Source organism: Patagioenas fasciata, chromosome 3, assembly GCF_037038585.1.
Source record: "Patagioenas fasciata isolate bPatFas1 chromosome 3, bPatFas1.hap1, whole genome shotgun sequence".
NCBI lineage: Eukaryota > Metazoa > Chordata > Aves > Columbiformes > Columbidae > Patagioenas > Patagioenas fasciata.
In genome coordinates, this window is record NC_092522.1 from 99,260,030 (window position 1) to 99,274,926 (window position 14,897).

At 41.8% G+C, this 14,897-nt stretch overlaps 1 protein-coding gene across 4 annotated transcripts in view; it reads right to left on the bottom strand.

Annotated features, from left to right (window-relative positions):
• The window catches only part of LOC136100564 (E3 SUMO-protein ligase ZNF451), a 38,540-nt gene extending 25,885 nt beyond the window's left edge, over positions 1 to 12,655 (bottom strand). Inside the window, exons 1-6 of one of the 4 annotated variants that reach the window (XM_065835793.2) lie at positions 12,533 to 12,655; positions 11,648 to 11,731; positions 4,764 to 4,847; positions 3,416 to 3,541; positions 844 to 955; positions 73 to 223 (exon numbers count right to left, since the gene is read on the bottom strand). In XM_065835793.2, the coding sequence (XP_065691865.2) occupies positions 73 to 223; positions 844 to 955; positions 3,416 to 3,541; positions 4,764 to 4,847; positions 11,648 to 11,728 (554 nt within the window). In that variant the 5' untranslated portion in view covers positions 11,729 to 11,731; positions 12,533 to 12,655. Of the gene's footprint in view, positions 1 to 72; positions 224 to 843; positions 956 to 3,415; positions 3,542 to 4,763; positions 4,848 to 11,647; positions 11,732 to 11,834; positions 11,957 to 12,124; positions 12,274 to 12,532 lie in introns of those variants that run through there. The other 3 variants (XM_065835791.2, XM_071806937.1, XM_065835792.2) reach the window with 3 other exon arrangements.
• Between the last annotated feature and the right edge of the window lie 2,242 nt (positions 12,656 to 14,897).

Here is a 14,897-nt window from a genome sequence, read left to right on the forward strand (position 1 = left end):
ACTGATGTCCTAAGTCTGAACATATTCATTCATCATAATTTCTTGCACTGAGTTCTTGCACTATGTCCTTACCGTTGAAGGTGACCTAGGAGAAGATGTCCATTATCAAACTCTCTGTTGCAGTGCATCACAGGACAAGACATCGGACTGCTGTTGACTTTCATCCCACTTGCCCTCTTATAAACACCCCTTTTCCCACTGTTAACGGTGCCTGGTTTGAGACCTGTGTTAAAAAAAAAAAGCACTTAACCAGACTCTGAATTAGAGGCTTAAGAAAACAAACAAAATAATACACACAAGTCCTAAAGCATTTAAAAATCAAGTTATATTGATTCTTAAAAGCAAGCTAACTGTGCTGTAAAGTCAATCCTATTACAGCAAGTCTCCCCTTTCAGTTGAAGAATCTGTCTCTTTAATCCCCAGTAGGATTACTTTTCAAACACTTGGACATCCTTACTCCAGATCCTCCAGGCAGTATTTTAAATTGATTGAACTTCCTTCCTTACTTATATAGACATTTCCCTGAGCACCAGTTCAGCAGTAGTATTTTTCCTTCTAGCAACTTTGCTTACAAAAGTAGTTAACACTGCCTTAGTGGCTTTTAGACTTTGTATATCAAATTTTCTAAGCAGCAAAACATTACAAGAATAGCTTTTGTGGACATGAGTGTATAAGAACCTTCAAATGCCACGCTGTAACAAAGTTAGCATTGTAAGATTCGGTTATGCATAAAAGGCACCTGCAAGCTCAATGTTAGCATTGCTCAATGCAATTATTACATGTTCTCTTCTGCAATGCATGACTTAGAAAACATGTCACTGAAACTTAGTTTTCTATTCTTACCTGGCATTTTTAACCACTGGTCCACACATAATCTTGCAGCTTCTGTGTCACTGCGTTCCCGAATAAATTCTAGTTCTTGCAACCCATGAGCATATTGGGAATCAACTTTCTCCTGAAGGGAAAAACGTGTCAGGCAAGATAGCAATGAAATTAATGACATTTAAAATAACTAAATAAAAATCAAGATTATGTATGTATACCAAAACTTACATGTGGGTCTCTAAAAACCCAAGAAAAACAACAACAAACCACAAAAAAAAAAACCCGACACAAAAACAAACCACAAAAACCTAAGAGAAAAGAGAGAAAAAAAAAACCCAACAAACCACCTTACAAGTTGACTGACTTCTACGTAACACTATAAAGATGAAACGTAACAGAAAAAAACCCTGTACTAATTTTTATGTCCTAAATATAAACTACAGGTTAGGTCAATTAATTTACTGCACCTACTGAAGTTTCTGAAGCACGTACATAATCAAAAAGATTTTTAAGACTGTAAAAAGAAACAAATAGTAGCGGGTTTTTTTTGTTTTTAAAGCAACACAAAATGGTTATTGAAACCAACATGTACTGGGGCCAATATTATTCAATATATTCATCAAGGATTTGGATGAGGGAATAAAGTGTACTATCAGCAAGTTTGCTGATGACACCAAGCTGGGAGGAGTGGCTGACACGCCAGAAGGCTGTGCTGCCATCCAGCGGGACCTGGACAGGCTGGAGAGTTGGGCAGGGAAAAATTTAATGAAATATAACAAGGGAAAGTGTAGAGTATTGCATCTGGGCAGGAACAACCCCAGCTTCCATTATAAATTGGGGAATGACCTATTGAAGAGCAGTGTAGGGAAAAGGGACCTGGGGCTCCTGGTGGACAGCAGGATGACCACAAGCCAGCACCGTGCCCTTGTGGCCAGGAGGGCCAATGGCATCCTGGGGTGTATTAGAAGGGGGGTGGTTAGTAGGTTGAGAGTGGTTCTCCTTCCCCTCTACTCTGCCCTGGTGAGACCACATCTGGAATATTGTGTCCAGTTCTGGGCCCCTCAGTTCCAGAAGGACAGGGAACCGCTGGAGAGAGTCCAGCACAGGGCAATCAAGATGATTAAGGGAGTGAAGCATCTCCCTTATGAGGAAATACAGATATATAAAGGGTGAGTGTCACGAGGACGGAGCCAGGCTCTTCTCGGTGACAACCAATGACAGGACAAGGGGTAATGGGATCAAGCTGGAACACAAGAGGTTTCACTTAAATTTGAGAAGAAACTTCTTCTCAGTGAGGGTGACAGAGCACTGGAACAGGCTGTCCAGGGAGGTTGTGGAGTCTCCTACTCTGAAGGCACTCAAGACCTGCCTGGACGCCTTCCTGTGTAACCTCATCTAGGTGTTCCTGCTCCAGCAGGGGGACTGGACTGGATGATCTTTCGAGGTCCCTTCCAGTCCCTGACATCCTGTGATTCTGTGAAGTTGTTCCAGTGCCAGGCAAAAAAAAAATTTGACAGTTTCACTTTGAAGAGTAACTTTAATTCTGCAGATTGCATTACCTGATGAGGAGTGAGGAGCCACCCAGCAGGAAAATATTCATCATTAACAAATAGGATTTTTTAGCCATCATTCTCAGACTACTTTAAAAGCTACATGGCTATCTCTGACTCCACTTTACAGTTGAAAAAACTGTATGTGGAGATATTGAAAGATTGCCAAATCCTAAGTGGAGGAGACAGGAGGTGGATGTAGGCCTCTGGACTTCAAGACTACTTTGGACTATATCTAACAGCCTTTTAATCTGTTGCATTACAGTTGCATAGTCCATCCTAGACTATAACAAGCTGTAACTATAGTACAATTATGTTATTTTAAACACCATAAACAGCATTCAGAAAATTAGGTCGGAAAGTCAGAAATACTGGATTTGCATTTGTCCCTGTTGAATTTCATGAGGTTCCTCGTAAGCCCACTCCCTCAAGTTCTTCCTGTCCCACTGATAGCAGCCCCACCCTTAAGTCTACTGACTGCACCTCCCAGCTAATCATAAAATAAAAAATCCATGCCTTTCAAATGGCTGCACAATACAATTAATAGGATTCAGCTTCATAATTATGCCTCATACATAGAAAATTTCATCCCATTATAAAATATTACCTGATACAGAGATTTAATGTGACAAATGGCTTTCCAAAAATCTCAGACAAAAGCAGGTAGATAACTAGGTTTGCTGCATGGTGGTTTGTGATAACTTATTTTTCAATTATTTAACCAGAATAATTGATGTTAAGGTCCCTCTGCTTTACACACAAACAAGAGAACAAGTTTTTGCTATTGGATTGCATGAAGTTAAGTTTATTTCCCCCTTTAAGAACTGCAATAAGAGTAGTAAACTGATCAGTTAAAAGACACTGATGAGACAAAATCCATATTGTGTTTCAAATGACGCCCCAGAAGCAAAAAATCTCTCGTTGCTAGTTCCAGGTCTGGCTCACCAATTTTTTTTATTTACTTAGCAGTAAAAACAAACACACTGTTGACTACAAGGCCTGTATATGCAATTCTACCGAAAAAAAAAAAAAGTCCGTACCTTAAAGGCTTTGTTTTTCTCTTCTTTTTGCTGTTTCTCCACTTCAACATGGCGTGCCAGACGATCCAAGGTAGACGCAACTCGCTCTTTCTGATAGTCGATGTGATCTTTACGCTTAGTATTTCTCTACAATTGAGAAGTTAAACTTTCATTTGGTAATTGTTACGTAGCAGGCACTTATACGGTGAAAAGTGACAGCCAAGCATCAGGACATAAGTCAGTACCAGTACTTCAGTCCTACATTCCATGATCTACCTTGCTAATTTTCTCTTCCTGTTTACTATTATAGGATCTGTAACTTCTCTTAAAAAAACAAACAAATCTATCACCCCTCACCACCCTACATATTCAAGGCAATTCAACATCAACATTAGCCTCACCAAAACACTAGAACGAACACGCATGATTGTGCTGCGTGTCCCAGAAGTCTCTAACAAATTAAAAACTAAACCAATTCTTCCAAGTAGGTAAACAAAATTCCTAAATACTTCAAAGTCAACATGCAGCCCCATCTGAAAAATGAAGAACCGCCACCATTCCTGCTCTAAGACAACACTGCCCAGTATCTTCAGTAAGGCAGATTGTCAGCTTTTTCTAGCATGAGGGACAAGCCACATACTGTAGTTTGCTCCTGCTACACAAGCAGCTCCAGCAATCATCCCTGTGGAGTGAGCCTGTGCATGTAGAGAAGACCCACCTTTCCTCAAGAACCAGGTTTGTTACAGACATCCTCTACTGCAACATTGGAAAACTGCAGTCAAGAAATGGCCACTGCTGCCAAAATCAGCTCTACGAGAGTCATTCTCAGGCACTGTCCCTCTCCAAGGCCCTGCAAAGCAGCCACAAAGAGCTTTGGGGATACATGAATTCACCAGCCTCTTCTGACTCATACAGTTTTAGGAAGGATTATGAAGAATAAGGCTGAGTTAAGACCAGGCTGTCACCAGAATAAGGTCCTCCAATGCATAAACTGCTCCTAAAGAGCTATTTTAGAATAAAAAAGGCCTGGAAATAGGCCAGATATATTGGTAGGCTGGACACTGGACACGCTGACTTCTGAGGTCACTTGTAGAGTGACATTTTTCTTTGGGACACTTGCCAAAACCACTGAAAGCCAACAAAAAGTTCTAAGTCCATTTCAAAAAGGCAAAAAAATGGCTCTGGAAAAAATGAAGCAATGGCATCCTTGCCTTTCACTCAACAGTAGGTAAAAACAAAAATATTTTAATATTTTAAAATCAAAACACCTCTAACAAGTTTTTTTGTGAAAAGTAACTGACAGAAAAAATAAAGAGCCTAATTATTTGATTCAACTGAGAAGTCCCAAAATAAATTGCACCATACTCACGTGGACATAAGAACTGCTGTTAGGTTCTTCATCGTCACTACTGACAAGATCAATGCATTCAAGCACAGGTCTTAAAGGTCCTTCCTGAAAAAAATGTTAAAAATACACAAAAGCATAAAATTGTTTTCCTCAGAGACAGTATGAGTACGTCTATATACACCAAACAAAAATATTCCTAGGGACCCTAACTCACATCCATGGCCACAAGTGTATACATCTTCAGTGAGAGGCAAAGTTAAATATGCCACATGCCATAAGAAGTTTCCCATCTAAATACTGAAAGTTATTATCTAACCTCAAAGTAAATAAATCAAAACCAAAGACAGGTAAAGTTTTTGGTAGTGAGAAGGGGTGGTGTTGTTTGTTTTTGTTTTTTGTTTTTTTTTTTTTTTTTTTTTAATGTCTGTACATGCAGTGCCATCTATAATGTATGACATAGTTTTTGACTAAACTGCAGTATTAGCCATTTGTCTGGCAGTATTGCTGGCAGATAACACAGAGATGTAGAAAGTTAAGTTTTCCAAGCAGAAGAAGGACTTAGAGTAGTCAGCAGACTGACTTCTTCAAGAAGTGCAGTACTATATCCATCACCTCTGCCATACATTTGGCAATGTCCTCACGATCTTAACAATCAACGTACTAGGGCAGGCCAGGAAGATTTACTGCCTCATGAGAAGCAGCAGAGAGAACGGCAGCATGCAATTCTCTCCGCTGTCCTTGCTGCATCTCATTCTTTACATTCTTCCACCTTTCAAGGCTGTAAAACTGCTCATCTGGTCAGGCATAAACACTCCTCATTGTCTCACTAGGGAGGAAGAGGGATGAGATCTTGGACAGATGACAAAAGCTTATAATGAATCAAGCTGCAGGACTCAAATTACCCCAAAAGAATGCTTAACTATTTTGTGATTAAATAAAGAGAACATGGTTTTCTAAATGAAATCTAAAAAAAAAAAAAAAGCTGATTATAGATTTGCTTTTGTAGAAGTTTATAGCAGTTGCCAGTTTCTAAGAAATTAAGTCTTTATTAAACAACAGGTGTTAACAAGTAACAGTTCAAAGACACACACAGACCACCTGACTATCCAGTCATTTCAATTATGTGTTTCAAAATGCTCAACTCTGACCCTAACAACTGTAGTTTCTTCCTTATCTCTGTTTACTTACTCGCTGGGTTCAGCATCTAACTGAAAGTTTGGAAATTGGCAGCTGAAAAGCAGAGTAACTTGCTTTCAAGCCTCGAAGTTCTAGTGACCAGAACAATACATTCAATTCGACACAAGTAATATTACACTTGTTTAAATGTTGTTCACATATATGAAATGTCCTTTTTTTCTTTTGAACGCTGTGCCTCTTACTACACCACTTTTGTGTACTACTTTTTGGGTTGCATTCTAATTTGAACATAAGTGCAATATGGTAATTATTTTAAATTACTCCTTAAAGATACACACCCTTATTTTCCACAAAAATAAAATGGAGGGGGGAAGAAGCAAACCATCACACCATCTGCCTATATATACTCCTCAATAATAATTCAAGTCCCAAACACAGCATTTGTTTAGGCTAGTTTGTGTTTCATTGGTTGGTAGTTTAACCTTTAGATGAGGATTAAAAACAATTACTGAAATTAATAGTGTGAGAACCACAATCCTGAGTCCAATCAAGAACTCATGTGTGCTAGAAAAGATTATTTTTAGAAAGTATAAGAATTGGGGAAAACAGTACAAACCCCTCCCAAGTATATCCACTCAGCAACTGCTCAAGTCAATATATGAGAAACCTTGACTGAAAGCCAACATTAAATGTCACAGCAGTGGTTTAGATCTGCCCCAGCTGAAGGCCATCACATCAAAAAGACTCCAACCACTACTTCTAAAGGCACAGAGACTTGAGGCTGGGCTCACCCTCACAGCAGTGCTCCTCTCTGCCAAAACGTGCTGAAAACAGAATGAAAGCCAACATTCAAAACCTCTTTATTGAGTGGCCCAGGATAAAAATCATCCTCATGAAGGGAGGCCAAGTCTAGGACTATTCTCCCTCTTAAACATTCACAGAGGTCTTCTGAGAATTTCATGCATGCCATAGCTTCTGATGGACTTCCTATATTTTTCATCTTGATTGGAAAAGTGGTGCCAGGTGAAACACATCCTTTTATACCAGCAAGAGAGCAGGCATTGCTAGCAAAGACTCCCAATTAATACTCCAGTACCACATGGAGGGAAACATCAGGAATTCCGCTTTTGCTAACTGAAAGTTAAGAGAAGTCCAATTATTTCATTTAGTCAAACTAAATAGTAACACAATGCAAAGACAGTGCAAACCCTGACGATTTAATCACTGCAGGAGAGCTGAGAAGCTGAGGATCAGTTAGCTTCATCCAGCTCTTTGTACCTCCCCACAGGATGAACACCACCAGCTAACAAGTATCTTGGCACACAAGAGCCTGAGATAATAGAAGAAACATGGACATGCACGCAACAACCAGCTGAAAGTTGTGGCCTCTCTAGCTGATTATACCAGCAAACTTGGCACTCAGAAAGCCATCAGTGCTCGGTACTTGGATATGTTTAGTCTGCACATGACCTAAGCAGATCCTTCACATTCAAAAACCCAAAGAAAAACCCCTCATGCTCCACTTAATGACTTCTCTAAACAAGCTTTGAAAGCCACTCTTCTTACCAATCAACACTTATGCCACTGAGCAATAAACCAATGGCCAAACCACAGCTATTCTGATTACCAGAAAAACATCTAGGTTTTAATTGTCAGAAAATTAGCTCTTGAGTCTCCAGGCAGCTGTGGTGTCCCTGCTGTTATTCATGGCTTTGGTTGAAAACATTAGCATTAAATCAACAAAACCATAGTTTCACTATGCTACGAAAAATATCAATTGTAACAGTTAATATAATCAAATCTGTTTAATTAGTGACTGGTAAAGATGAAGCCTCATATTAATCTCCAAGGTCAGGCTCTTCAAGAAGCTCTGTGCAGCTCATTTTTACTGCTGCCAGAAGTTCTCAAAAAGTCCTAAACTGTAGTCTCACTTTCTTCCCCTCCTACATTTCCATCAATCTTCGGGTAATCAGGCCTAGCTGACAGACACCTAGTCCACCAATACATCATGTAAAGTTTTTAGTTTATTCAGTTTTTAGCTGTACGTAACCAAATACTCAGTCTACTTAAAAAGCACAATTAAACTTTTACATAATTATACACGCATGAAACTAGCTTTCAGTATATGTGACCACAGAATTAACACATCTATGGCAAAATAATTATGCAAGCATAATTGTGTATGCATATGTAAACACACTAATTATGATAAATCAAAAAATCTGGCAAGTTATATTATTTGTACTCTACATCTTTGTCCTAGCAGATTTCCATCTTTAAGACTGCTGAGTAACTGACCAAACAAATAGAAAAATCCAAGTTCTTTGCTGACATAGGTTGGGAGCAAAAATAAAAGTTGTAGATGCTCCGTAACACCTCTACAATTTTACTGCGTTCCTGCTGTGATGCAACGTAAAGCCAGAGATACAAATATATATCTAATATTTAATACCTCAGGGGGGAAGGAAACAAACCTTTTAAATGTTAACTATCATGTTCCAGCAAATTGCCTGATTTTGGTATACGCCAGGGCCAAGTGTTCTTCAGATACAATTTTATTGGAAAACAACAACTACAAGGAAAACAAAAACCTTAACCTGTTCCTTAAGACCTCTGTAGGAACTCAAATAAATGCAATTGTTCTTAATGAATCGATGTTTCTAATATCATCACCTCTCAAAATAGGCCATAAGTTCTCTTCAGCTTTGAAATAAAAACAAACATTCATTTGCAATAAAGTAAGTGGCTGCTCCAGCTCCTCCAGACAGAAAAGGGCTGTAGCTTTTGTTATGAAGTGCAGCCAAAACATTGTAAAAAGGAAAAGCTGCAAAGTATACGAAATAAGTTTGCTTTTCCTGGATGTCAAACCGAAATCAATGTAGAGCTCATTATTGAATAAACCGGGGCCCGTGGAAATATGTTTTCCTTTGAATTCAGACTTTTGAAATAAAAATCACCCATACTGAAGAAAACTTAGCACAAATGTAACATTGCATCAGAAAATGAAACTAACTTTAAAATACATAAATCTTCAATTTTCCAATTGAGTTTTATTTTGGATACCTAATGTTTATATGTACTTAACTAATGTTTACAGAAAATAAAACACAAATACCCTCTTTAACAGTGTTTGCCATTATAACACAGAGAAGTCAGGAGTAAATTAAACACTTTCTACAACTATATATTACTTTGAGGTTCCACATATAGTAACAAAGGTAAGAAGAGCTCCTGTCTGTAAAAGCCACTAACTTTGTCAGGGATAACATATATTTTAGAAGAACAGCATAATGACAACCTTCATCTTTAAAGAAATTAGAAGAAAAAAAACCTAGTGGATCAATACCATGAAGAAACAAACAATTCAGCATCCAATGCTTTCAGTGTAGACTGTGGCAACTTGAATAATACATCTACTTAAGTGCTATAGACCCCATTAAACCTGTGAATCTCTTCACACTTGCCTTATCCTTCCCAAGGAAAGAAAATAGGGGCCAGACCATCCCATCGTAAGAAATTAAGCCATTAGGAATAATGGCTTGCATTGCAGATTACATTATATCTCTCGGCTGATATGCAAAATTTAGAATAATTGAAGTGGACAAATATGTTGCAATGCGGAATTAAAAGATGGGAAACTATGGAAGAACAGTTTTAAGTTTCCTGAATGAGGGTCAATCTGACTAGTAAATGCTCAAAAAGTCTGGCAGCAACAGAAATTGCTCATATTCTATGAAAAAAGGACTTTTTGTCCTAGTCCTACAGTAAGGTGATTGAAACAGGAAAAAAACAAAACCAACCAAAAAAACCCACAACACACACACACAAAACTCACACCAAAAAAACACCCTACTTTCAAGGAAATAAAAAGAAATAAAACAAACAAACAAACCCACCCAAAACCAAACACAAACAAACACACACCACAGAGATCACACGGCCTACAACTATTAGTTTTCTATCAAAAAATGAGCACAGGTTGAGATATCCAAGCGGTTTCTCAAATTCAATTTATACAGTACGACCTGGGGCACTGGGTCCCCAGGACATGCAGAAAATAGCGTTTGGGTGATCATGCAGCATTCAAACACAACACTTATGAAGCCTACCTACTTCTCTCCATACACATTATTATAGGGAAACTATGATCTACAGCTAGCCAACTAGTCTAGAAATCCTTCTGCAGAGTCTAAGTTCACCCTTACTCAGAGGGGAGCAAATGGGAGATCTGAGGACACTCTGTTGACAGTAGATGATGGCCAGGGTCACACGCCTTTGCCCTCGTATTTATCAATGGCAACACTAAGCTCCTCACCCCAAGACACCAATCCTGCACAAACCAACCTAAGCAGTCACCTTCCTATATATAGCAGCCTCTCTCAGAGGCAATCACCACAGGTGCCAGAAAGGCTCCATCTTAACCACAGGTGAAACCAAGAAAAATAAACGTAGCAGAAGCACTGATTTTAGTAGGTCTCTCTTCTTTCAATTACTGTTCTCGATGCTCCAGCAGCCCTTCTATCATCACACATTCAAAGCTATACTAGCTTCCTCATTCTTTACCCAGTGTTTAAAGAAAATCAAGCTTATGCAGTCATGCTATACATGAATGCTCATGCGTGTATATAATGAACACTGAACTTATCATTAGATTTTTACTAAATCAACTAAAAGACCAAGAAGTCTCAGAGATAATCAACTACTTGTATTTTTTGCAAAAATACACACGTCCCTCACACTGGAGTACCTAAATACCCTTGCAGAAAAAGTCTGTACATTGAGCTTAGGTTTAAACCAAATACCATACAAAACAGAAAAAAACTCCCCACATCTAGTTATTGTTCAGCACTAAAAATTAGATAAATCTATAGGAAATGAGCCATTATTAGTCCTGGCATCAATTAAGCACTTGATTTTATTTGCATTACTTGTTTGTTAAGGAAGATCATCTTTCTGTTCTTACATGTCCCTGCTATCCAGCACCACTTCACTGATGATGGATTGAGGCCAGAATACAGGCAGCAGGAAGAAGATTCCACTTTTCCTGGATAGTCAACAGATGTGTCTTAAAGTTACATTAACATAAGCCACATGTCAATATTAGACTAGGTGTTGTACTGTAGCTACTATACAGTGCCTCATGATTTGAGAAAACTGTTTAAAGCCTCTCACCCATTATTTCCTTCCTCTTCTTCTAAATCAAGGGTATCAAACTCATCTTCACTGGGGGCCACATCAGCCTCATGGTTGCCTTCAAAGGGCCGAATGTAACTATAGGACTGTATAAATGTAGTAGTTACATTCTAAACAAAGTATAGTGGTTTTGACATTGTTTTGCAGAGTAAATACTGCTTTATTCCATTAACTTCAGTGAGACCATTCATGAAGCAAAATGCTATGCAATATGATTACCAGAAAACTCATCTACAGTGACTTCTCATATACCTCACTGATCACTGTTATCCCCCACGCACTTGATGGGATATTCAAGTCTACATTCTACTATAGGACCAACTCACATCACCTTATAACCTTCCAAAAAAAAAAAAAAAAAAAAAAAAAGGGAAATACACTTTTAAGATAGACCTGTTATCTACCACAACGATTTAAAAATTAAATTGTCTTTAAATCCAAAAATAATGCTCACCATCAAAATATAATCAAGGTCATCAACTAAGTACACGAAGACTCCCCCTCTTGTTTTATCAAGCTACTGTGAGCATATTTACCGGAACAGGCAGCATGTTTCCAGTTCAAGATCTACTTACTTTAACGAACTCAATGTCATCTTCACTTTCAGAAGTAGATGATGTACTCCCACGAATGGTGGTAGAGCTGCTAGATTCCATTATCTAAACAGAAACAAACCAAAAGATGCTTCAACACTTCATTTCGTAGCTTTCTTTAACTACACAGCATTTTCCATTTTAGGCTGTAAAGCCAAAGTAGGCATACCTGCACTCAACAAGCCTCTCCATATCATGCACTGACAATTACCAGTAATAGCAGATTAAGAGATAACAACTGCAACTTGAATCACGTTATTGTACTTTTCCAAATATGCAAAACGTGGCCCCGTCTACCAAGAATCCCAACACCTACATTTCTCCAGCAGCCACGGCTATAGCGTAGCGCCAGAGTTCAGCAATGTGATTAAATCCGAAACTCCCAGGAAGGGAGCTGCAGCCCAAAGGCTCTGCTGGAGCACAACGGGCCGCGGTTTAGTACCGGCCGCGGTTTAGTACCAGCCGCGGGTGAGCTCAGGCGCAATCGGCAGGAGGGGATATTTCCGATGCCTCCGGCCGCTTTAGGACCGCAACAGGGCCAGAAGGCTGAGCCACTTGCTTCAAAACGAGCATCGCCCTGCCAATCGGGAACCGCGATGCGGAACCGCCGCCCGCCCCACGGCGGCCCCGGCAGCGCGGCCCCGGCGGGCGGCTCTGCTGACTCACGTTTCTGCGCCTGCACCGGCACCCCCGCCCCACAACAGCCGCCGCCAGGCCGCCCTGCCGCCGCTGGGCGGCGGGAAGGGAAGCGGCGGCCTCACCGGCCCCTGCTCCTCGCCGGGCCGCCCGGCAGGCGTTGGGTTGCTAAGCGACGGCCCCGCGCCCCTCACAATACCCGGCCCCGCCGCAGGCCCCGGCCCCGCTCACCCCGCCAGCACCCGAGGGCACAGCAACACCCCAGCCCAGCGCACCGCCGCTTCCTCTTCAGCCTGGGGGGCGGCAGGGCGGTGGGTGGGGCGGGAGCGCGGCACGGCTTGCCGGGATTTGTAGTTGCCGCCTGCTTCGCGCCTCGCTCCTCCTCGTCTTCCCCCATGGCAGTTGCCGGCGCTACCGCCACAACGCCATGGCGCAGCCTCCCCACCGCGGCGGCTCGGGGCTCGTTCCCTCAATAACTCCTTCCTCTCTTCCGCCTGCGCTTGGGTTGCAGGTAGTTCTTGCTCAGAGCAGGAAAATTCACACGCCGCTTCGGGGGGAGGGGGAAGGTGGCGGCCGTTGGGGCTGACAGTGGAGGAGGGAAAAAGCGGGGAAAGCGCTTCTGCGGGAGGCGGCTGCTCCGGGGTGGCCGCTCGGGCGGGTGGCTGCGTGCAGCCCCGCGTCCTGCGTTTCCAGTCAGCCAGTGCTCAGCCCACCTCACTGCCAGCTCATCCACCTCAGACATCAACAGTTTGTCTGTGAGGATCTTACGGGAGACTGTGTCAAGAGCCTTAGGCAATGTCCATTGCTCTCCCCTCATCTAACTTGGCAGTCCTTTTATTACAGTTAATCAAGCTGGTCAGGCCTGACTTTCCCTTGGTAATGTTGTTGAAGTGCCTAGAAATGGTTTCTAGGATTAGCTGCCCCATTACCTTTCCAGGGATCACGTAGCTACATGCATCCTCTTTCTTGCCATTCCTGAAGATGGAGGTGACAGTTGCTTTCTTGCAATCCCCAGGCACCTCTCTTAGTCACCATGACTGATCAAAAATTATCGAGAGTGGCCTCACAATGACATGTGCCAGCTTACTCAGCATTTGTGGTGCATCCCCTGAGAGCCCATGGACTACATGTGTCCAGTTTGCTTAAGTATCCCCTGAGCTGATCCTCTTCCACCAAGGGTGCATCTTCCTTGCTCCCGCCTTTCCCCCTGGTCTCTGGGACCTGGGATTCCTGAAGACAATCCCTGGCTAGATTCAATTCCATTTGGGCTTTAGCTTTCCTAACTTCATCTTTGTATGCTGCAACGTTTCTGTGTTCCTCCCAGGTTACCTGTCCATGCTTCTACCTTCTGTAGGCTTCCTGTTTGTGTTTGACCTTGACCAAGAGCTACTTATTGACACAGGCCTCCTGGTATTTTTGCCTGACTTCCTATTTGCTGGGATGAACTGCTCATGACCTTAGAGGAAGTGATCCTTGAATATTAATGAGTTTTCTTGGGCCCCTCATCCCCCCAAGGCCTTATCCAAGCAGATCTTCAAAAAGGCAAAAGTTCCCTCTCCTCAAGTCTAGGGTTATGAGTCTGCTTGTTACACTCCTCCCTCCACTCAGGATCCTGAGCTCCACCATTTCATGGTCACTGCTGCCAAGGCTGCCTTTGAGCTTCACATTCCCAACAAGCCCCTCGTTATGAGGTCCAGCAAAGCACTGCTCTTCATTGGTCCTTTCTGGCTCCTTTATGCCTTGGAAGAAAAATTACCAGTGCACTCCAGGAACCTCCTGAATTGCCTATACCCTGCTGGGTTGTTCCTCCAGCAAATTTCTGGGTGGTTGAAGTTCCCCATGAGGACCAGGGTTTGCCAACGTGAAGCTGCTGGTATCTGTCTACCTCATCTGCTTGTTCTTCCTGATGAGGTGGCCTACAGCAGACACTGACTATAATGTCCTTACCTGTCCTTTCTTTAATCATCACCTATAAACTCTCATTCAGTTCCTGTTCCATCCCCAGGCAGAGCTCCATGCACTCCAACTGCTCTTTCGCATAAAGGGTGATTCCTCCTCCTTGTTTTCCTAGCCTGTCCTTCCTAAAGAGCCTGTATTCCTTCACTGGAACACTCTAGTCATGGGAGCCATCCCACCACATGTCTGTGATCCCAACAAGGTCTTAGCCTCCCAGCTGTATACAGATCTCTAACTCATCATGTTTATTGCCCATGCTGCATGCATTAGTATCAGGCACTATGGCAGATGCGCTTTCCCCCCACCCTCAAGCATTAGACACTTCTAGACCAAGAGACCAGTATGGTCATGCACATGCCCCTTGGTCAAAAGACAGAGCCTTTGACCAAGAGACACCTTGCCTGAGAGAAGTTTCTAGACCACAACCATAAATGATCATAGCTCAGATTCAACTTGAGTATAAAATGGAGCCCATCAGAGGCCGCTGTTGAGTTGGTCTTCCTTGGAGCAGTGGAAGACTCTCATCCTTAGACTGGGCTGCCATCTAAGGAAATTTCCTTGGGGACTGAGACACTGTACCTTATTGGTGAGTGATCTTCTCTATATTGCTCTTTTTGTCCAGAACATCCATCTCTTTCCC